At 52.4% G+C, this 21547-nt stretch overlaps 1 protein-coding gene across 1 annotated transcript; it reads left to right on the plus strand.

The window, feature by feature from the left end:
- Positions 1-2698: 2698 nt before the first annotated feature.
- Positions 2699-3622, plus strand: LOC311428429 (olfactory receptor 14C36-like; the record flags this gene model as incomplete). The annotated part of the gene is made up of 1 exon (XM_084539878.1): positions 2699-3622. One exon carries the CDS (start codon positions 2699-2701, stop codon positions 3620-3622), a length of 924 nt encoding a protein of 307 aa, XP_084396004.1.
- Positions 3623-21547: the final 17925 nt, after the last annotated feature.

Genomic DNA, 21547 nt, shown 5'->3' on the forward strand with positions numbered 1-21547 from the left:
GAGCCCAACACATGTTGCCTCTGGTCCTGGCTTTGCTTGCTTCATAGTGTCATTGGGTGTTTCAGAGATGGTTCTCATGGTAATTGCCTGGGTAGGAAATTCCACTTAAGAAGTACCTCCCTTAGTGCCTCTGGAGTCCTAACACTCCTCACACTGTTATCTTGTGAGAGTCACCACCATCAGGGTGAGCCATCTGCACCTGACCATGAACAGCTGACAAAAGGGAGCTTCAGGGCAGGGGAGCCTTGGGAATCTCCAGCCTTTAGCTGACAGAAACCCCCTGAACATGGCAAGGAGCTGTGGCCAGTGCTGCACGTGGGGCAGAATACCTGCATCCATCAGGGTAGGGTTGGACGTGAGCAGCTGAGGGGGGACCCTGAGGAGAAGTGCCTGGGTGCTACGAGGACACCATAGGAGCCAGTGGGACATGCTGACAGGGAGGAAGGCCGGCTCCTTACGGGGCTGCACTAGAGGCAGCGGGGGCCACCCAGGCCACTTGGGTTATCATCCTCCTCGACTCAGTGCTGCTGTGGCTACCTCTGGAGCAGTTTGTCCCAGGGTGTGGCTCCAGGTTTTGGAGGAGTGCAGAGGAACTCAAGAGAGTGGAGGGGAGGTCTGCCAGGCTTCAGTGGTCGAAGTTCTCCATCTGTGTGGGGAGGTTGAGAGACCTGGGCTTCTTTGGCCCTGTGGCATGGAGGCAGTAGAGGAGTAGACTGAAACTGGTTTCAGAGCACGTGGAGCTTTTCTTTCTAGTGGGAAAGAGTATAAGAAATATCAAGTGCATCAAGTGCAGCTTGGGGCACTGAGATTGGGTCTGAGGAGAAATCTTTTTTTTTGCACCTGTGGTGCTACAGGTCCCCCAGGAAAATTCTGGATAACCCCTTGGCTTTGTATTTCATGGAATTCCCAGGGCAGATGCAGAGACATCAGTCAAGGCAGGGAGGTGCTCAGGTGAGAGCAAGGTGGGGAAGCAAGGTAGATGTCAGAGGCCAGCAAGGAAGGAAAAAGTTGCACATGCATGGGATACCATAGAAGACCCTGTGGTGGTTATGGTCAGGGATATTTTGCAAGGTTGAAAGCCTTCAACAGAGCTAACAGCTTTGTGTGCTGGGCTCTGGCTTTAGTCTCTGTCATGGAGGCCTATGAGGAGACACCTTCTCCTTACAGCATCACAGTTTCATTGCCTCCTCATCCTCCTTGGGGAGCCTAGGAGATGTCCTCCTGTAGCCTTGTGCTTGGCATTGCCCATCCCCATATTGCACTGACCCAGGAAGAGCCCTAAACCCCACTGGAGGGACAGGATCTCCCTTCCCAGGGGCTGGAGTCAGGGTCTGACTGGCTCACATCAAGGTTTCCTCAGCCTCAGGTCCACGTTTCCTTGGCCTTGGTCTCCCTGTAATCACTGCCTGCACTTTTCTGCTCTAACAAGGCCATGGGGAGACTTTGTCAGTAATGTCCCTCAGTGGAATCATTAAGGCTGTGAGAGGCTTTGGAGTTTGCATCAGACTTGGACTACTTGAAAAGCTGCTTCAGCCACTTAGCTCCTCTGCCAGGGGCAGCAGGGCTGGGGGCACTGCCTGCAGCTGGCATGGGGGAAGGAGAGAGAAGTGGGAGAGAGGTTCAGGGCAGCCTGGGGGGGAAGGCAGAGGAGAGCTGGCAGGGAGAGAAATCATCAGAGCCACCTCCCCACGGTAGGTCTCTGGGTACAGGGCAATGCTTCGGCATGCCCTGCCAGGCTCTCCTGGAGCTGGCACAGCCCTCAGCCGATGGGAGCTGTCAGGAGTACAGTCAGTGTTGGAGTTGAAGGGCATGCAGGGCTTGTGTGCTGCAGGGTCAGCGTGCAGGGCCCGAGGGCTCCCTTCTCTTGGGGCTGGCTGCAGGCTGTGCAGCCGGGGGTGCAGGCAGGGGTGCCCAGGGCTGTGGTGCAGAGCAGGGTCCCTGCTGTGCCCCAGGGGCTGTGTGCCAGGGCAGGGCCTCTGCTGCCTGCCAGGCTCAGCACTCAGCCTGGCCAGGGAGCTGCCCAGGGGCTGCGGGGAGAAGCTGCGGGTGGAAGGAGCTCCCCCGGCATGGCAGGGCAGGGTCCTGCTGCTGCCCAGAGCCTGCTGCCAGGGACAGGCTGCTCACAGCCCCACACCTCCCCAGGGCACTGCACAGCAGAACTGCAAGGCAAGACCTACCTGAAGGCAGTGCACCTTCTACAATCTCTGCTTCCATTTTCCTACCTGTGTTGTGAGTGAGAGGGATGGTAATGGAGCTGTAGTATCTGTATAAGAAACTAAGGCTCCTGGAGCATTGCTGCTGCTCTGAGGCACCTCACACACCTTAGCCTACAGACAGTACCAACATCAGCTTTGTTGTTTTTTGAGGAATTATTTGACCTTCTCCTCATGACCTGCAAACTGGGAGATGTCCCTGGCCAGCAGACTTCTCAGATCACTCCAGGTTCCCTTCTAAGTGTTGCTGCAGACCAGGGCTGACTGCCGCAGAGCTCACAGCAGAGCACCCTGCTTGTTGTGGCACCCTCAGAGCAACAACCAGACATAAGACAAGGAGCAGCAGAAAGATCCTCCTGAAATGAATGAGGCAGTGTTTTGCTTTGTGGGGTGTTTCTTGAGATATGTAGTGGTCCAAAAGAAGTCCTTAAATTTTGCACTGTCATTTCTTCCTTTTGTCAGGCTCCCTTGCCCAAAGGTAGGAAATGTGTAACACCAGCTCCATCACTGAGTTCCTCCTGCTGGCATTTGCAGACACACGGGAGCTGCAGCTCTTACAGTTCTGGCTCTTCCTGGGCATCTACCTGGCTGCCCTCCTGGGCAACGGCCTCATCATCACAGCCGTAGCCTGCGACCACCGCCTTCACACCCCCATGTACTTCTTCCTCCTCAACCTCGCCCTCCTCGACCTGGGTGGCATCTCCACCTCTGTTCCCAAAGCCATGGCCAATGCCCTCTGGAACATGAGGACCATTTCCTATGCAGGATGTGTGGCACAGCTCTTTCTGCTACTCTTTTTCCTTCTAGCAGAGTTTTCTCTTCTCGCCATCATGGCCTATGATCGCTACGTTGCCATCTGCCAGCCCCTGCACTACGGGACCCTCCTGGGCAGCAGAGCCTGTGCCACCATGGCAGCAGCTGCCTGGGGCAGTGGCTTTCTCAACGCTGTGCTGCACACTGCCAATACATTTTCAATACCTCTTGACCAAAGCAATGCCCGGGACCTCTTCTGTGAAATCCCCCAGATCCTCAAGCTCTCCTGCTCAGACTCCTACATAAGGGAAGCTGGGATGATTGTGCTTACTGCTTTTCTAATGTTGGGGTGTTTTATTTTCATTGCTCTGTCCTATGTGCAGATCTGCAGAGTTGTGCTGAGGCTCCCCTCACTGCAAGGACGGCACAAAGCCTTTTCCACGTGCCTCCCTCACCTGATCATTGTCTCACTGTTTGTCAGCACAGTCATGTTTGCTCACCTGAAGCCCCCCTCCATCTCTTCTCCTTCCCTGGACCTGGCGCTGGCAGTTCTGTACTCGGTGGTGCCTCCAGCAGTGAACCCCCTCATCTACAGCATGAGGAACCAGGACCTCAAGGATGTAATGTGGAAACTGATGACTGGGTGTATTTCATAAGCCATAAGCTTACTGCATTTTTCTGAAAATTGCTCATAATGTTACTCATGATAGGCCAAGCCTGGTTTCTATTCTTGTCTTGCGGTATTTTTTTCCCAGTTTATTAGAATTGTTGTTTACCATTAAACCTCACTATTCATTGTGCCTGTGTATTTAAACCCATTTCACCCAATTATAATGACTCTCACTCACCAAGGTGATTGGCTCCAGGGCAGACACCTTCTGCATAGGAGCAGGGGAACTGCGGTGTGCAGGGGTTTCCCTTCAGTACTGCCCCCCTCTGTAGTTTGAAGACAGCCCTTCAGGAGCCAATTGGGAGACCCTAGGGAGCATGAGCAACCAGAAATGCTGTGCACAGAGCAGGCAAACAAGACATTAGGTACCAGTCAGGGCATGTTGTGGCAGTCTGTGTGGCAGTTCATGCAGGCAGGGTGCTGCAGTGAGTTCCTGTGACAGACCGCTCAGGGCAAACAGCAGAAGGCCACCTCCACACTTTCCAGAAAGGAGGTGGGGACCCAAACTGAACTTCCAAAAAAGTACACAGCTGTCCAGGTGTCAGGCTGCAGGGAGTGCCAAAGCTTTACACCACCGTTGGACAGCTGCAGAGACAGCAATTGCGTAAGATATGAGCAGGTGGAAGACCTGCTCTGCATGGTAGCTGAGCTATGAAAAGAGGTTATAAAACTTATGAACATCTAGGATTCAGAGAGGGAGATAGACTGTTGATGCCTAACTCTGGCCTCTGTGGAACAAGAACAGGCACCAGGAATTTCCCAACTCAAAGGGAATGAAGTATCCATCCCTCAGCAGACACAAGGCAGAAGGATATGAATGAAAGGAAACAAGTCCAGGCTCGAGGTGGCTGGTAAAATCCTCCTTCACCCATATCACCCTATCAGGTAGACCTGAACAACAGATATAAGGCCCTGGAGGCTAAAAGGCAATCGATGGATGGAGAAGGCTACAATCCCCCTCCACCAGATATATTGCTAGGGTTGGAAAGGCCAACCCCCTCTATAGTGACCACAGACAGGAGGAAGAAAAGGAGAGTTTTAGTTGTGGGTGATTCAACAATCAACGAAACAGAGGGTCCAATATGTAGAAGGTACCCTCCTCTAAGGGAAGTCTGCTGCCTTCCTGGGGCCCGGGTTAAGGACATCACAAGGAGATGACAAGGAGACATCATTAGGAGATGACAACACCAATGAATTATTCTTTGCAGAACTAAGAGATGCCTCGAGATCAACTCCCCTTGTCCTTATGGGGGACTTCAACTTGCGAGACGTCAACTGGGATCACCACACGGCTGACACGAGTAAGTCCAGGAGGTTCATAAAGCACCTAGATGATAACTTCTTGGTTCAGGTGCTAAGGGAACCAACTAGGAAAGGTGCCCTCCTTGATCTGTTGCTGGAAAACAGAGAGGGTCTTGTGGGAGACGTGGCAATTGGCGGCTGTCTCGGTCATAGTGACCATGAAGTAGTTGAGTTTAGAATTTATGGTGAGAGAAGGAAAACTGCCACCAAAACTTCAGCCCTGGATATGGGGAAAGCAGACTTGAGGCTGCTCAGGGAACTAGTCAGCAAGGTCCCCTGGGAAGGTGCTTTTGAAGGTATAGGTGTCCATCAGTGCTGGTCAGTCTTTAAGCACTGCCTCCTAAAAGCACAAGATCAGGTGATTCCAAAATATCAGAAGGCAGGTAGGCAGGGCAGAAAGCTGGCCTGGCTGACCAGGGATCTTCTACTGGAGCTTAGACAGAAAAAGAAAGTGTACGGCTGCTGGAAGGAGGGTCAGGTGACGAGGAAGGAATACAGGGACACTGTTCGTGTTTGTAGGGAGAAAATTCATGGGGCCAAAGCCCAACTAGAGTTGACGTTGGCCATGTCTGTGAGAGATGATAAATAAGGGTTTTTTAGATATTTTAATAGAAAAATGAGAACCAAAGAAAACATAGGTCCGCTGCTTGACGGGGAAGGTCTCCTCACAGACAATGACATAGGCAAAGCAGAGACGTTTAATGCCTTCTTCACCTCTGTCTTCAATGCTGATGATGGGCTTCAGGACCCTGGGTGCCCTGAGCAGGTGGACCAAGACGGTGGGAATGACAAACTCCCAACCAACCCTGAAAGTGTGCAGGATTTGTTGCTCCACCTGGATCCATACAAGTCCATGGGTCCAGATGGGATCCATCTCAGGGTGCTTAAAGAGCTGGCTGATGTCATCACGGGACCTCTCTCAATTATTTTTTAATGATCTTGGGAATCTGGAGAGGTCCCAGTAGACTGGAAGCTGGCAAATGTTGTCCCAATTTTCACGAAGGGTAAGAAAGAAGACCGTAGCAATTACAGGCCTGTCAGTCTCACGTCAGTGCCTGGTAAAATTATGGAGAAGAAGTTACATGGTCTAAACTTTTGGGTAGACTTGTGCAGTGCCAGGAGTTGGACTTGATGATCTTTATGGGTCCCTTCCAACTCGGGATATTCTATGATACTATGATTCTATGAGACTTCCCAGCTTGGTTCAACCCTCAGACTATTACAGATTGCTCGTCCTACATCTGGAAGGAGAAGAAATGGCAATGCATAATCTGCGAGCAATCAAAGGGACTTCAAGGGTTTGGGATCAGGAACTCGGGTGTGCAGGTCATCTTATGCTCAACTGCCCCTGATACTTTCTTGCCCTTTTTGTACCAATTTTCAAAAAGGCCAAAAAAAAAAAGACCCTAGCAACTACAGGCCTGTCATTCTCACGTCAGTGCCTGGTAAACTGGTAAACAGCCCAGAGAAAGCAGTCTAGGAGGTTTCTGGAGGGCATGGAAGATAGCTTCCTGACACAGCTGGTTAGTGAGCCTACCAGGGGTGGCACCCCGCTAGACCTTCTCTTCACAAACAGAGAAGGACCGGTGGAGGATGTGATTGTCGGGAGCGGTCTTGGGCAGAGTGACCACGAAATGGTGGAGTTCTCTATTCTTGGCGAGGCCAGGAAGGGGACCAGTAAAACCGCTGTATTGGACTTCCGGAGGGCTGACTTTGTGCTGCTGAGGACACTGGTTGGTAGAGTCCCTTGGGAGGTGGTTCTGAAGGGCAGAGGAGTCCAGGAAGGCTGGGCGCTCTTCAAGAAGGAAATCTTAATGGCACAGGAACGGTCTGTCCCCACGTGCCCAAAGACGAGCTGGCGGGGAAGAAGACCAGCCTGGCTCAACAGAGAATTGTGGCTTGAGCTTAGGAGAAAAAAGAGGGTTTATAATCTTTGGAAAAGTGGACAGGCCACTAGGGAGGACTATAAGGATATTGAGAGGCTGTGCAGGGACAAAATTAGAAAGGCCAAAGCTCATCTGGAGCTCAATCTGGCTACTGCCGTTAAAGACAACAAAAAATGTTTTTTTAAATACATCAACACAAAAAGGAGGACTAAGGAGAATCTCCATCCTTTCCTGGATGCGAGGGGAAACTTAGTTACAAGAGATGAGGAAAAGGCGGAGGTGCTCAATGCCTTCTTTGCCTCAGTCTTTAGCGGCAATACCGGTTGTTCTCTGGATACTCAGTACCCTGAGCTGGTGGAAGGGGATGGGGAGCAGGATGTGGCCCTCACTATCCACGAAGAACTGGTTAGTGACCTGGTACGGCACTTGGATGTGCACAAGTCGATGTGGCCGGATGGGATCCACCCAAGGGTACTGAGGGAACTGGCAGAGGAGCTGGCCAAGCCACTTACCATTATTTATCAACAGTCCCAGCTATCGGGGGAGGTCCCAGTTGACTGGCAGCTAGCCAATGTGATGCCCATCTACAAGAAGGGCCGGAGGGCAGACCCGGGAAACTACAGGCCTGTCAGTTTGACCTCAGTGCCAGGGAATCTCATGGAGCAGATTCTCTTGAGAGTCATCACGCAGCACTTGCAGGGCAAGCAGGCGATCAGGCCCAGTCAACATGGGTTTATGAAAGGAAAGTCCTGCTTGACAAACCTGATCTCCTCTTATGACAAAGTGACGTGCTGGGTGGATGAGGGAAAGGCTGTGGATGTGGTCTACCTTGACTTCAGCAAGGCTTTTGACACCGTTTCCCACAGCATTCTCCTCAAGAAACTGGCTGCTCTTGGCTTGGACTGGCGCACGCTTCGTTGGGTTAGAAACTGGCTGGATAGCCGAGTCCAAAGAGTCGTGGTGAATGGAGTCAAGTCCAGCTGGAGGCCGGTCACTAGTGGCGTTCCCCAGGGCTTGGTGCTGGGGCCAGTCCTCTTTAATATCTTCATCGATGATCTGGATGAGGGCATTGAGTGCACCCTCAGTAAATTTGCAGATGACAGCAAGCTAGGTGCGTGTGTCGATCTGCTCGAGGGTAGGAAGGCTCTGCAGGAGGATCTGGATAGGCTGCACCGATGGGCTGAGGTCAACTGTATGAAGTTCAACAAGGCCAAGTGCCGGGTCCATCCGGGAATATGGTTTAGTGGGGACTGTTAGTGTTAGGTCAGAGGTTGGACTCGATGATCTTGAGGTCTCTTCCAACCTAGAAATTCTGTGATTCTGTGAAACTTATGGAGATTATCCTTGATGTTATTGAAGTGCACCTGGAGGGCAATGCTGTCATTGGTCCCAGCCAACATGGGTTCACGAGGGGTAGGTCCTGCTTAACAAATTTGATTTCCTTTTATGATAAGATCACCCATCTAGTCGATCAAGGGAAAACAGCTGATGTGATCTTTTTGGACTTCAGCAAGGCTTTTGACATGGTTTCCCATAGGATCCTACTGGACAAAATGTCCAGCATACAACTAAACAAAAACATCATATGATGGGTGAGCAACTGGCTGATGGGCAGGGCTCAAAGAGTTGTGATAAATGGCATTAATGGCAGACGGTCACCAGTGGGGTCCCCCAAGGCTCCATTTTAGGGCCAGTCCTCTTCAATGTCTTTATCAATGATTTGGATATAGGACTAGAAGGTGTTTTGAGCAAATTTGCTGACGACACCAAACTTGGAGGAGTTGTGGACTCTGTTGAGGGTGGAAAGGCCTTGCAGAGAGATCTGGACAGATTGGAGAGCTGAGCAATCACCAACCACATGAAATTTAACAAAGGCAAGTGCCAGGTCCTGCACCTGGGGCAGGGCAACCCTGGCTATACGTACAGACTGGGTGACGAGATGCTGGAGAGCAGCCCCACAGAGAGGGATCTGGGGGTTGTGGTTGACAGCAAGTTGAATATGAGCCAGCAGTGTGCCCAGGCAGCCAGGAGGGCCAACTGTACCTGGGATGCATCAAGCATGGCATCGCTACTCAGTCGAGGGAAGTGCTTGCCCCACTCTACCCTGCACTGGTGCGGCCTCACCTTTAGTACTGTGTGCAGTTCTGAGCACCACAGTACAAAAAGGATGTAGAACTGTTGGAGAGTGCCCAGAGGAGGGTGACGAAGATGGTTAGAATTAAATTTGGCAAGAGACATCAAGGACAACAAGAAGGGCTTTTTCAAATACATCAGCAGCAATAGGAAGACAGAAAAATGTGGATGTACTGCTGCTAAATGAGGGAGGTGCCTTGGTGGCGGTGGATACAGAGAAGGCGGAATTACTGAATGTCTTCTTTGCCTCAGTCTTCACTGCTAAGGCTAACCCCCATGCACTACCAAGCCTGGAAACAAGAGAGAAAACCTGGAGGGAGGAAGACTTTCAAAGAGTATTGGGTTAGAGGTTATTTAGGCAAGCTAGACACCTATAAATCTATGGGCCCTGATGGGATGCAACTTAGGGTGCTGAAAGAGTTGGCGGATGTGATTGCTGGGTCACTTTCCATCATCTATCAGTGGTCATGGTCATCCAGAGAGATCCTGGATGACTGAAGACTTGCTATTGTGATGCCCATCTATAAGAAGTGTAAGGAGGAACTGTGGAGTTACAGCCTCGGTGCCATTAAAGGTGATGGAACAGGTCATCTTGAATGCAATCATAGCATATGCAGAACAACATGGGAATCAGGCCCAGTCAGCATGGGTTCATGAAAGTCAAGTCCTGCCTGACCAACCTCATCTCCTTCTATGACTGGGTGATCCTCCTGGTGGATGAGGGGATGGCTATTGACTTAGTCTACCTAGACTTCAGCAAGGCCTTTGACATGGTCTCCCACAGGATTCTCCTGGAGAAGCTGGAGGCCCATGGCTTGGACAGGTACACGCTTTTCTGGGTTAAAACCTGGCTGGATGGCCAGGCCCAGAGAGCAGTGGTGAACAGAGTGAAATCCAGCTGGTGACCAGTCACCAGTGGTGTTCCTCAGAGGTTGGTGTTGGGGAGCATCTTCTTTAATATCTTTATTGATGATTTGGACAAGGGAATTGAGTGCACCCTTGGTAAGTTTGCAGATGACACCAAGCCAGGGGACAATGTTGATCCAACAGAGGAAGGTCCTGCAGAACAACCTGGACAGGTCAGATTGATGGGCAGAGGAACAAGGGGTTGAGGTTCAACATGGCTAAGTGCTGGGTCCTGCAATTCGGCTACAACCCCATGCAGCACTACAGTCTGTGCAGAGGGAAGGGATCTAGGAGTGTTGGTCAACAGTTACCTGAACATGAGCCGGCAGTGTGCCCAGGTGGCCAAGAAGGTCAATGGCATTATGGCTATTTTCAGCAGTAGTGTAACCAGAAGGACCAGGTGAAGGATTGTCCCCCTGTACTCTGCTCTGGTGAGGCCACGCCTCAAGTACTGAGTACCTCTTGCTCTGGCCTGGGCAGAGGGGCTGGCCCAGAGGGGCACAGGCGCCCTGTGCTAGGGCTCTGTTGGACCTGGCAGCAGGGATGCCGGCATCTCACAGACCTCCATTTCCTGGTGCCATGGCTGACCCTAGACCTGGGACTGCTAGGGAGGCTGAGTAGCCTTTGTCCCAGCCTTGCAAGGGGCGGCGTAATGGTGGCCATGCCCTGAGCTCCGCAGCAGCCTGTGGCAAGGCAACCATGAGTGTGGCAGCCACAATCCCTGCCTGTCCGCCTCCTGCCACGCTCCGTCTGTCGGCTGCAGCAGAGGGGACTCCCAGCCAGCCCCTGGCTGGGCTCTACCACCTGCCTCTCCAGTGCCATCCCTGCTGCCTTGGGGTGCTCTGTGATGTGCTGGGTGGCCTCACGAGGCCTGCCGGCCAGTACATCTCCTGCAGGGCAACCAGGCTGCACAGAGGCAGGGACTTCACCACCACCCTTCCAGCCCCCTCCCCTCCCCTCGGCCGCGGCCTTGTCTCTGCTGGCAGGAGCAGCCTGGGGAGGTGCTTCCTGGCCTCCCCTTGCCTCCTGCCAGCTGCTGCTCACTCAGGCTCCTGGCACAAACATGGCCGTGCACCAAAACCACCGCTCGTGCTGTCTTTGCTGCCTTGCTCTGCCCTCTTCCTCAAGTCCTCGTCTCTGCCGGGCCCCATGTTCCACAGCCAAAGGCATCCCTTTGGTGTCACCACCCTGGCCCCTGCCCTGCAGGACAGCAGAGACAGGGCAGGACAGGGTACACAGGGGCCTCAGAGATTCAATGAAGCAAACCCCAGAGCTGCATTCAGCTCTTGCACTTTGAACTAGACAGTGTCTGAAGGTGCCTATTCTGTGCTATTCAGGCAGATGCCCCGTGGCTGTTTCTCTCAGAATGAAGGGACCTCGGGACACTCTTTGCGCCACTGGCTTTCATGGCACCCCTAGGGATAGCTGATGGCTTTTGTGCTCACTCGTGTTCCTGTGCATACCATGTGCCTGCAGGTAGCAGCAGCAGCAAGGGATTTCAGGTCCCGTGTCTCCCCTGTACATGGACAGGCCCTGCTCTTCTCCTAAGCCACCCCATCTCCCAGGGAGCCTCTCCCAGGTGAGCCCATCTGTGCTGGCCTCGCCGGCCACTGCTGCAGCCCCTGGCCATGCTTCCCACAGCCCCAGCTGGTGGTGCTGCTCTGCAGAGCCAGGGGGCTGTGGTGCCCGGGGCACTTTGCAGGGCCGTGCTGGTCAGGCTGGGTGTCAGAGCCAGCTAGTGGGGGCCCTGCCACTGACCACATCCCCCAGCTGTGGCCATGGGGTGCTCAGAGGTGCCCAGCCTGGCAGAATGAGGAGCCTCTTTGGACTCTACATACAGGCACTGCCCTGCAGACACACAAATGGTCTCATAAAAAGCATGTCAGACAAGCAAGTCTATATAAGGTTCTTTATTTTGTTTATATTCACAAAGATTCCTCCTGCAGTGTAACCTCTGGGCTACTCTAGAAAGGTACGTACTGAAATGGGAGTGGGATGGTAATGACATTTTTTTGGGCAACATTAGCAGCACTGAAAGAACATTTAAATTCAAACAAACACACAAACAATCCTAACCTAAGCAAAATGAAACAGAGGGAATACAACAACAAAAGAACCACAAAAGCAACAGAAGACTGGTAGTCCTGTAATAAACCAGGTTACAAGTCATATGCAGAAGAGGTTGAGCAGATTGTCGTTTTTGAAACACGTCATCATCAATTTCCTGAGAGCCTCTTTAAGCTCCTGGTTCCTCATGCTGTAGATGAGGGGGTTCAATGCTGGAGGCACCACCGCGTATAGAACTGCCACCACCAGGTCCAGGAATGGGGAGGAGATGGAGGGGGGCTTCAGGTGGGCAAACATGATTGTGCAGAGAAACAGGGAGATAACAGTCAAGTGAGGGAGGCACGTGGAAGAGGCTTTGTGCCGTCCCTGCAGCAAGGGGATCTTCAGCACGACCCTGAAGATCTGCACATAGGACAGAGCAATGAAAACAAAACATCCAGAAGATAAACAGCCAGTGAGAACAAGAAGACCTACTTCCCTTAGGTAGGCATATGAGCAGGGGAGCTTGAGGATCTGAGCAAGTTCACAGAAGAACTGGTCCAGGGCATTGCCCTGGCAGAGAGGCAGTGAAAATGTATTGGCAGTGTGCAGTACAGCGTTGAGAAAGCCACTGCCCCAGGCAGCTGCTGCCATGGTGGCACAAGCTCTGCTGCCTAGGAGGGTCCCGTAGCGCAGGGGCTGGCAGTGGCAACATAGCGGTCATAGGACATGACGGTGAAGAGATAAAACTCAGCTCCAATGAAGAAGAAAAAGAGAAAGACCTGAGCAGCACATCCTGCGTAGGAAATGGCCCTGGTGTCCCAGAGGAAATTGGCCATAGCTTTGGGGAGGGTAGCGGAGATGTCACCCAGGTCGAGGAGGGCGAGGTTGAGGAGGAAGAAGTACATGGGGGTGTGGAGGCGGTGGTCGCAGGCTACGGCTGTGATGATGAGGCCGTTGCCCAGGAGGGCAGCCAGGTAGATACCCAGGAAGAGTGCAAAGTGCAGGAGCTGCAGCTCCCGTGTGTCTGTGAATGCCAGCAGCAGGAACTCGGTGATGGAGCTGCTGTCATTGGACATTTGGTGCCATTGGGCACAGGGACCTGTTCAAGGACAAAAAGGCAATGAGTACTTCCAATAGATTTCTCTGGGAAAAAAAGAAGCCTACTCCATCTTGTATCTAGCCCCCCAAAATCCTTGCCCTCTTTATGGAAGGGTTTTGGCAGATCCCTTTTGTAAGCTTTGGTCAATGCTGGCTGAAGGGGACACTGGGAATATGGGACTGCTATGGGAATGGAAGGAGTCCGTCCTGCCCTACATCAACAAGCAAATATGAACGTGGGGTGATCCCAGACAAAATCCACTCATGATACCGACAAGCTCTTTAGCATTGTCCATCCCAATTCACCCAATTACAGAGCAGGGCTATAGGAATTTTATATATTTTCTTTTGTGCTCTTTGCCCCACCACAACAGAGGAGTTTTTAAATGGCAGAAATCCTTGGTAGTTCTGCTAAACTCCAAAAGAAAGGTGCTGAGAGGCCAAGGGACTGTCCCTCAGAGCAGAGAGAGGACAGCCACATTGTCCATCACTCCTGGTCGTAGCTGCCCTGTGCTGGCACTACTTTGAGCAGGAGGACGATTGCTCTCAGGTGTTCCCCTGAGGTGAACCTGCACTGCTGAGAGCAGAGGAATCCAGTTTCAAAATGCAGATCGACAAACTCCTCACCCTGTCTCGTTTGACCTGAGGACAAACTCAGCTCTGCTTTCCTAGGCAAGGACACAGAGGGCTCACAGAAAATGCCCACATAGAGCCATATACATCTTTAGCACCAAGGTGTCTTCTCCACGGAACTTTAGATGGCATAGAGATACTATGGGAGAGCTCTGTCCTCCTGGAGGGAAGGCTGCAAGCCAGCAGGAACCCCAGGAAGCAGCTCAAATGCCCTAGACAATGGGTACTGTGAGGGAAGGGTCATCTCCCTGTCAGCCCCACACACTGCAGTGCCCAGAGCCCCAAAGTTTAGGAGGGGACATGGATGTTGTTCCTCCAGGGCATATCTGCATGACAGGACCTGGAGCACTGGCTGTTGAGCCGCAGGTGAATCCTCACCCGACCCCTCCACAGGGAGACCAGTGGCAAGGACAGGGAAAACAAGAACCAGAGGGGACATTGGCCAGGTAACGGGCAGGACAGGCAGACACAGCTGGGCACTCAAAGGTTTCTCCTGCTGGAGGGGATTTGGGGTGGAGGGCTCTGCTGTGAGGGAGGGGAGACTGAGGGATGTTCCAGGGAAGGCGCCCGCACTGCAGGGGCTGGCAGGGAGGTGCCAATTTCCCCCTCCCAGCCTTCGCTCTCAGCACTTTCCTCTCATCCCCTTCTCCTGTCTCTGCTGCCTGCAGCTGCCCCTGCTGGGAGCTGTTTCTCTGCCCCGACCTCTTCTCCCTGTCCATGCTCACACAGCCCATCCCACACGCCGTGTGCTCAGCTGTGCCCTGAAGACACCTCCTAGGATAGGGAAAGGTCTGGGGACATTGTTCTGTTTGTAGGTCCTAATGAGCAGCTTTGAAATGCCCTGAGGACAGCACAAAGCTGATGTTAGTGCCATTCTTAAGCAGAGATGAGTGAAGGGATTTTCAGAGGCTCCTCAACAACCTCTGTGTCAGTTTAATGCTCTATGAGCCTCAGTCTCCTAGACATGTCTCCCCACGCCATTACCACACAAAACTCTTCATCGCAGCTGGAAAATGAAGGCAGAGACTCCTCAAGGGCCTTCCCTTCAAGGCAGCCTGTGCCTTGACCTTCCTATAGAAAAGTCCCCTGTGCAGTGCCCTGGGAGGTGTGGGGCTGTGAGCAGCCTTCCCCAGGCGGCAGACTCTAGGCAGCAGCAGGACCCTGCCCTGCCATGCCGGGGGAGCTCCTTCCACCCGCAGCTTCTCCCCGCAGCCCCTGGGCAGCTCCCTGGCCAGGCTGAGTGCTGAGCCTGGCAGGCAGCAGAGGCCCTGCCCTGGCACACAGCCCCTGGGGCACAGCAGGGACCCTGCTCTGCACCACAGCCCTGGGCACCCCTGCCTGCACCCCTGGCTGCACAGCCTGCAGCCAGCCTCAAGAGAAGGGAGCCCTCGGGCCCTGCACGCTGACCCTGTGTAGTGGGCTTACGTGGCAAGGTTTTGGTAGCAGGGGGCCATAGGGGTGGTTTCTGTGAGAAAGATCTAGAAGCTGCCCCATGTTTGGGAACGGCCCCATTGTTTTCCAGAGCTGAGCCAATAAGCGATGTTGTTTTGCACCCCTGTTGAGAGCATATTTAAGACAGGGAAAAAAACACTGCGCCACACAGCAGCTGGGAGAGTGACGGGAGTGAGGAATGGCACCAAGGTCAGTGTAGAAGGAGGGGGAGAGGTGCTCCAGGCACCGGAGCAGAAGTCCCCTGCAGCCTGTGGTGAGGACCATGGTGAAGCAGGATGTCCCCCTGCAGCCCATGGAGTACCACGGTGGAGCAGGGTTCCTCGCTGCAGCCCGTGGAGGAGACCACGGTGGAGCAGGTGGACCTGCACTGACAGAGGCTGCCGCCTGTGGAAGACCCCTGCCGGAGCAGATTCCAGGCCGGACCTGTAGCTCGTGGAGAGGAGACCACGCAGGAGCTGCTGCCCATACGGGAGCCAGGTTGGAGCAGTTTTCTCCTGAGGGATGGACCCCGTGGTACGGACCCATATCTGGAGCAGTTCTGGAAGAGCTGCTGCCTGTGGGAAGCCCACGCCGGATCAGTTCATCAAGGACTGTATCCCGTGGGTGGGACCCCACAGCACAGGGGACGAGAGTGACCGAGAAGGAGCAGTAGAGAAGAAGTGCTGTAGACTGACCATAACCCCCATTCCCCCGTTCCCCTGCGCCGCTCGGGGGGAGGAGGTGGACGGGGGGGGAAAGTGCTTTTGGTTTCTTTCCTTTGTTTCTCACTTCTCTAGCTTGTTAGTAATGAGCAATAAATCTTATTATCTTCTTATGCTGAGTCTGTTTTGCCCGTTACAATAATTATTGCGTGATTTTCTTGTCCTTATCTCAATCCTTGAGCCCTTTTCACATATTTTCTCCCCCTTCCTCTTTGAGGAGGGGGAGTGAGAGAGCGGCTGTGGTGGAGCTCGGCTGCCCACTCGAGCAGAACCACGACACCCTGAAGCACACAAGCCCTGTCCTGGAGCACATCCTCCTCCTCTGCACCAACGAAGCTGTGACAGTCCTTCCTGCAGGTTCCACACACTGTGGCATGTGCTCCATTGAGGAGATCCCTCCAGGAAACACAGCTCTATTGCCCTACACACAGAGACTTACTTTGTCATGGTCTCTGAAGGTTTCTGCCTCTCTCTGATCTCCTTTGTGCACCTACTCCAGGCTGCCTTCTACTTCCCTCTGTTTCTCTCCCTCTGCAGTGCTGCCGGCTTGCTCCCTCCCTCCCAGGAGCCTGGCCCCACTCAGCACAATCCCAGCGCAAGGCATCACTTTCACCACCCTCCCCTCTCTACCCTGAATTCCCTTCAGACATTCCTGCAGCTTCCCAGAAACCGCCTGGGAAAGAGACAGAAGTCATCACTGACATTGTCTCTGCCCATTCAGCAGGGACATTTCTGTCCAGCACTGACATTTCTTCTCTCAGAAGCTGACCTAGGCATGGGAACCACCATTGTTTGTCCCATCATTAGGCAGGAGACCCAGACAGGGCCTAGGAGGGATCTCCTTTACCACTACGTAGGGAAAGGGTAAATCTGAGTCAATTGAGGCAATTCACCATCAAGGGTAGATTAACATACATCATCTATCTGGACTTCCATAAGGTCTTTGACGTGGTTCCACATAACATCCTGATCTGTAAAGTAGCTGCATGGCCTCAGCCTGAGAGTTGCTGTCACTGGCTGTATGACCAGGGTGGAGGCCTAGTGGCATCCCTCAGGAGTCCATTTTGGACCAAACCTTTGGACCAACCCTTAATATCCTTATAAATGAAAGACTCCGGGATCAAGTGCACCCTCAGCAGGTCTGCAGGTGACACTAAGCTGAGCGGTGCAGTTGATATGACAGAAGAAAGGGACCTGAACAAGCTTGTAAAGTGTCCCCGCAAGAACCTAATGATTTTTCAAGAAGTCCAAGTGCAAGTTGCTGCACCTAGGTCACGGCAACCCCTCTTGAGGACAGACTGAGTGAAGAACTCACTGAGAGCAGCCGTTTGGAGAAGAACCTGGAGGTTCTGGTGGACGTAACGCTCAATACGAGCCAGCAGTGTGCACCTGCAGCTCGGAAGGCCAAGTATGTCCTACAATGCATCAGCAGAGGAATGGCCTCTGGGTCGAGGGAGGTGATGGGTTGTTAGGCATTGGAATGGACTGCCCAGGGAAGTGGTGGAGTCACCATCCCTGGAGGTCTTTAAAAGACGTTTAGATGTAGAGCTTAGTGATATGGTTTAGTGGAGGACTAGTTAGTGTTAGGTCAGAGGTTAGACTCAATGATCTTGAGGTCTCTTCCAACCTAGAAATTCTGTGATTCTGTGATTCTGTGATTGTCCCCTATATGCTGCCCTTATGAGGCCCCACATGGAGTGCTGCATCCGGGTGTGGGGCCCCTATCACAAGAAGGATGTGGACCTGTTAGAGAGGGTCCAGGGGTGTGCCACGAGGATGTTGAGAGGGCTGGAGCACCTCTCTTATGAAGAAAGGATGAGAGAGCTGGGGATGTTCAGCCAGATGAGGAAAAGGCTTGGGGAAGACCTAATTACAGCTTTTCAGTACGTATAAAGAGTTCATATGAAAGATGGCAAGAGACTAATAGCATGGACAGATAGTGATAGGATAAGGGGGAATGACCTTAAGCTAGTGGAATGGAGATTTAGGTTAGATGTTCGGAGGAGATTCTTCATTCAGAGGGTGGTGAGGCTCTGGAACAGGTTGCCCAGAGAGGCTGTGGATGCCCCATCCCTGGAGGTGTTCAACACCAGGCTAGATGAGGCCCTGAGCAACCTGTTACAGTGGGTGGCATCCCTGCCTGTGGCGACTAAATGCATGGACTCTTGTTGGGATCGAGTAAGAGTCGTCATTGCAGTTTGGCTATGCTCCTTTTATACACTTTCCTTCCAGAGGTTTTCCTTCCAAAAAACCCTCTGGTCCCCCTTTACAGTCCTTTGATCCTTGTATTTCTCAGGCTACTAGGCACCTTATCGCAAACTCCTTTCCCGTGCAAGGTTTTGGTCAACGCTTTGTTACTTTCCTCTTTCCTGGGATTTGTAACAGTCTTTGCACTTATCTTCTCTTGTTATTTATGTATGCCTTAGGTTCCACGGTGACTCTCATCCTCCACATTTCTCTTGTCTTCCAGAACTCCCTTCCTGGATACTCAAGAGTCATCCACATTTCTAATTAAACCTACTTTTTCTACATTTCCCACAATTTATCCTTGCTAATTAAGTCTATTAGCAATTATCATTTCTAATTAAGTCTACGTTTTCTATAAGATTACACATCCCACACCTGCATATGGCAGGGGCAATGGAACGACATAATCTTGAAGGTCTCTTCCAACCCAATCAATTCTATGATTCTGTGATTTCTTTTTGCAGGACTCCTGAAATGACTCCCAGTTTTCCCATGAGATTTCTGTCACCACCCTTGTACAGGTTCACTGCTATGTGTTGCAACCCTGCCTTTCTGGATCGCTGGTGACAGCCAGCTGGTGGCTGTTGGTGATAGATTCACTTAGGGCAGATTTTGCCTGACAAATCTGGTGGCCTTCTATGATGGCGTTACTGCTGGACAGTGGAAGAGCAACTCACCTCATATACCTTGTCTTGTGCAAAGCATTTGACAGTGTCCCACATCACATCCTTATCTCTCACTTGGAGAGACATGGATGTGATGGATGGACCACTTGGCTAGTAAAGATTTGGTTCGATGGTCACACTCGGAGAGCTGCGATCAGCAGCTCAGTGTCTCAGTGGAGATCATTAATGAGTAGTTAATTAATGGAGAAGGACCCAGGGTGTTGGTGGATGAGAAACTCAACCTGTGCTGGCAATTTGAGTTTGCAGCCCAGAAAGCCAGTATTCTGCATTGAAGGAAGTTTGTCTAGCAGGTTGAGGGAGGTGATTCTCCCCCCGAACTCTGCTCTTATGAGACCCCACCTGGAGTTCTGCATTCAGCTCTGGGGCCCCAAGCTCAAAAAGGACATACAAGTATTAGAACAATTCTAGAAGACGCCAAAAGGATGATAGAAAGGCCATGGCACCTTTTCAATGAACACAGGCTGAGAAAGCTGGATCTTCTTTGGGTGGATGAGGGAAAGGCTGTGGATGGAAGGCTGGATCTTTTTTGGGTGGATGAGGGAAAGGCTGTGGATGTGGTCTACCTTGACTTCAGCAAGGCTTTTGACACCGTTTCCCACAGCATTCTCCTCAAGAAACTGGCTGCTCTTGGCTTGGACTGGCGCACGCTTCGTTGGGTTAGAAACTGGCTGGATAGCCGAGCCCAAAGAGTCGTGGTAAATGGAGTCAAGTCCAGTTGGAGGCCGGTCACTAGTGGTGTTCCCCATGGCTCGGTGCTGGGGCCGGTCCTCTTTAATATCTTCATTGATGATCTGGATGAGGGCATTGAGTGCACCCTCAGTAAGTTTGCAGATGACACCAAGTTAGGTGCGTGTGTCAATCTGCTCAAGGGTAGGAAAGCTCTGCAGGAGGATCTGGATAGGCTGCACCGATGGGCTGAGGTCAACTGCATGAAGTTTAACAAGGCCAAGTGCCGGGTCCTGCACCTGGGGCACAATAACCCCAAGCAGAGCTACAGGCTGGGAGATGAGTGGTTGGAGAGCTGCCTGGCAGAGAAGGACCTGGGAGTGATGGTGGATAGTCGGCTGAATATGAGCCAGCAGTTGCTCAGGTGGCCAAAAAAGGCCGACAGCATCCTGGCTTGCATAAGAAACAGTGTGGCCAGCAGGGCTAAGGAGGTGATCGTCCCCCTGGACTCGGCTCTGGTGACGCCGCACCTCGAGTACTGTGTTCAGTTTTGGGCCCCTCGCTACAAGAAGGACATCGAGGTGCTTGAGCGGGTGCAGAGAAGGGCGACGAAGCTGGTGAGGGGCCTGGAGAACAAGTCCTACAAGGAGCGGCTGAGGGAGCTGGGCTTGTTCAGCCTGGAGAAAAGGAGGCTCAGGGGCGACCTTATTGCTCTCTACAGATACCTTAAAGGAGGCTGTAGCGAGGTGGGGGTTGGCCTGTTCTCCCACGTGCCTGGTGACAGGACGAGAGGGAATGGGCTTAAGTTGTGCCAGGGAGTTTTAGGCTGGATCTTAGGAAGAACTTCTTTACCGAAAGGGTTGTGAGGCATTGGAACAGGCTGCCCAGGGAGGTGGTGGAGTCACCATCCCTGGAAGTCTTTAAAAGACGTTTAGATGTAGAGCTTAGGGATATGGTTTAGTGGGGACTGTTAGCGTTAGGTCAGAAGTTGGACTCGATGATCTTGAGGTCTCTTCCAACCTAGAAATTCTGTGATTCTGTGATTCTGTGATTTTCAGCCTGGAGAGACCCTATAGCAGACTTCCAGTACCCAAAGGGGACCTAAAGGTACTTCCAGTACCTCAAGGGGGTAATGTTTTAAAACTAAAGGAGGGTACTTTTAAATTAGTTATAAGGAAGAAATTCTTTCCTTTGAGGGTGGTGGTCACTAGAACAGTGTGCCCAGAGAAGTTGTGGCTGACCCATCCCTTGCCGCTTCGTGGCCAGAAACCTTCCGTGACAAACCATGATGCAGACCCCGGCTGCAAAGTTGCTGTTTAACCTCATCTTTTCTGCATGGGGCCTCCTCCATAGCACAGAGCCCAGTCTCAGCTCCCACTTTGCCACAAGCGTTCTGAATGGGCGCTACAGGGCCTAACTCTACCATGTCCTGCCCTGGCTCTGCCATCCCACTGGGCAGAGGAGAGGGTGGTGACACCAAAGGGATGCATTTGGGTGTGGAACGTGGGGCCCAGCAGAGACGAGGAGTTGAGGGAGAGGTCAGGGGCAAGGCAGCAAAGGTGGCACGAGTGGTGGTGTTGATGCAGGGGCCATGTTTGTGCCAGGAGCCTAAGTGGGCAGCAGCTGGCAGCAGGCGAGGGTGATACTGAAAAAGCCAGTCAAAGTAACTCTCCAAGACCCAATCTGGAGTTTTAGAAAGCATTCATTCTTTTACTGCTGTGCTGGACACACACTGAGGATCACCCTGCCTAGTGTGCATACAGAACTGTTCAAGTTATAGGGGTTATACACAATCAAAACATTGGTGTGGCCCTAACTGGAAGAGGGATTCTCAGTGTGGGACTGCTTTTCTGAAGAAACAAGGAGGAATGGAGAGGGTTCAGAGCAGGTGTGCCAAGACAGGGCTAGGGGTCATGTGTCTGGAGGCTAAGAGACCTGTGCTTCCTAGGCCTGGTGAAGCGCAGGCTCAGGGCACTCTTGTAGGAGCTCCTGAGAGCTGGAAATCTGCTTTCAGAGATGATGGCCCATTTTGGGTAGGGGGAAAGAACATGAGAAAGGAAAACCGCCACAGTCTTCTGTTTTGGAGGTCCAGCATGGTGATGAAGAGAAAGAAATGCCACTCCAAGGGCAGTGCTGTGGTGACTCAGAGGGA

Source organism: Aythya ferina (genome assembly GCF_964211825.1).
Source record: "Aythya ferina genome assembly, contig: HAP1_SCAFFOLD_79, whole genome shotgun sequence".
Taxonomy (NCBI): Eukaryota; Metazoa; Chordata; class Aves; order Anseriformes; family Anatidae; genus Aythya; species Aythya ferina.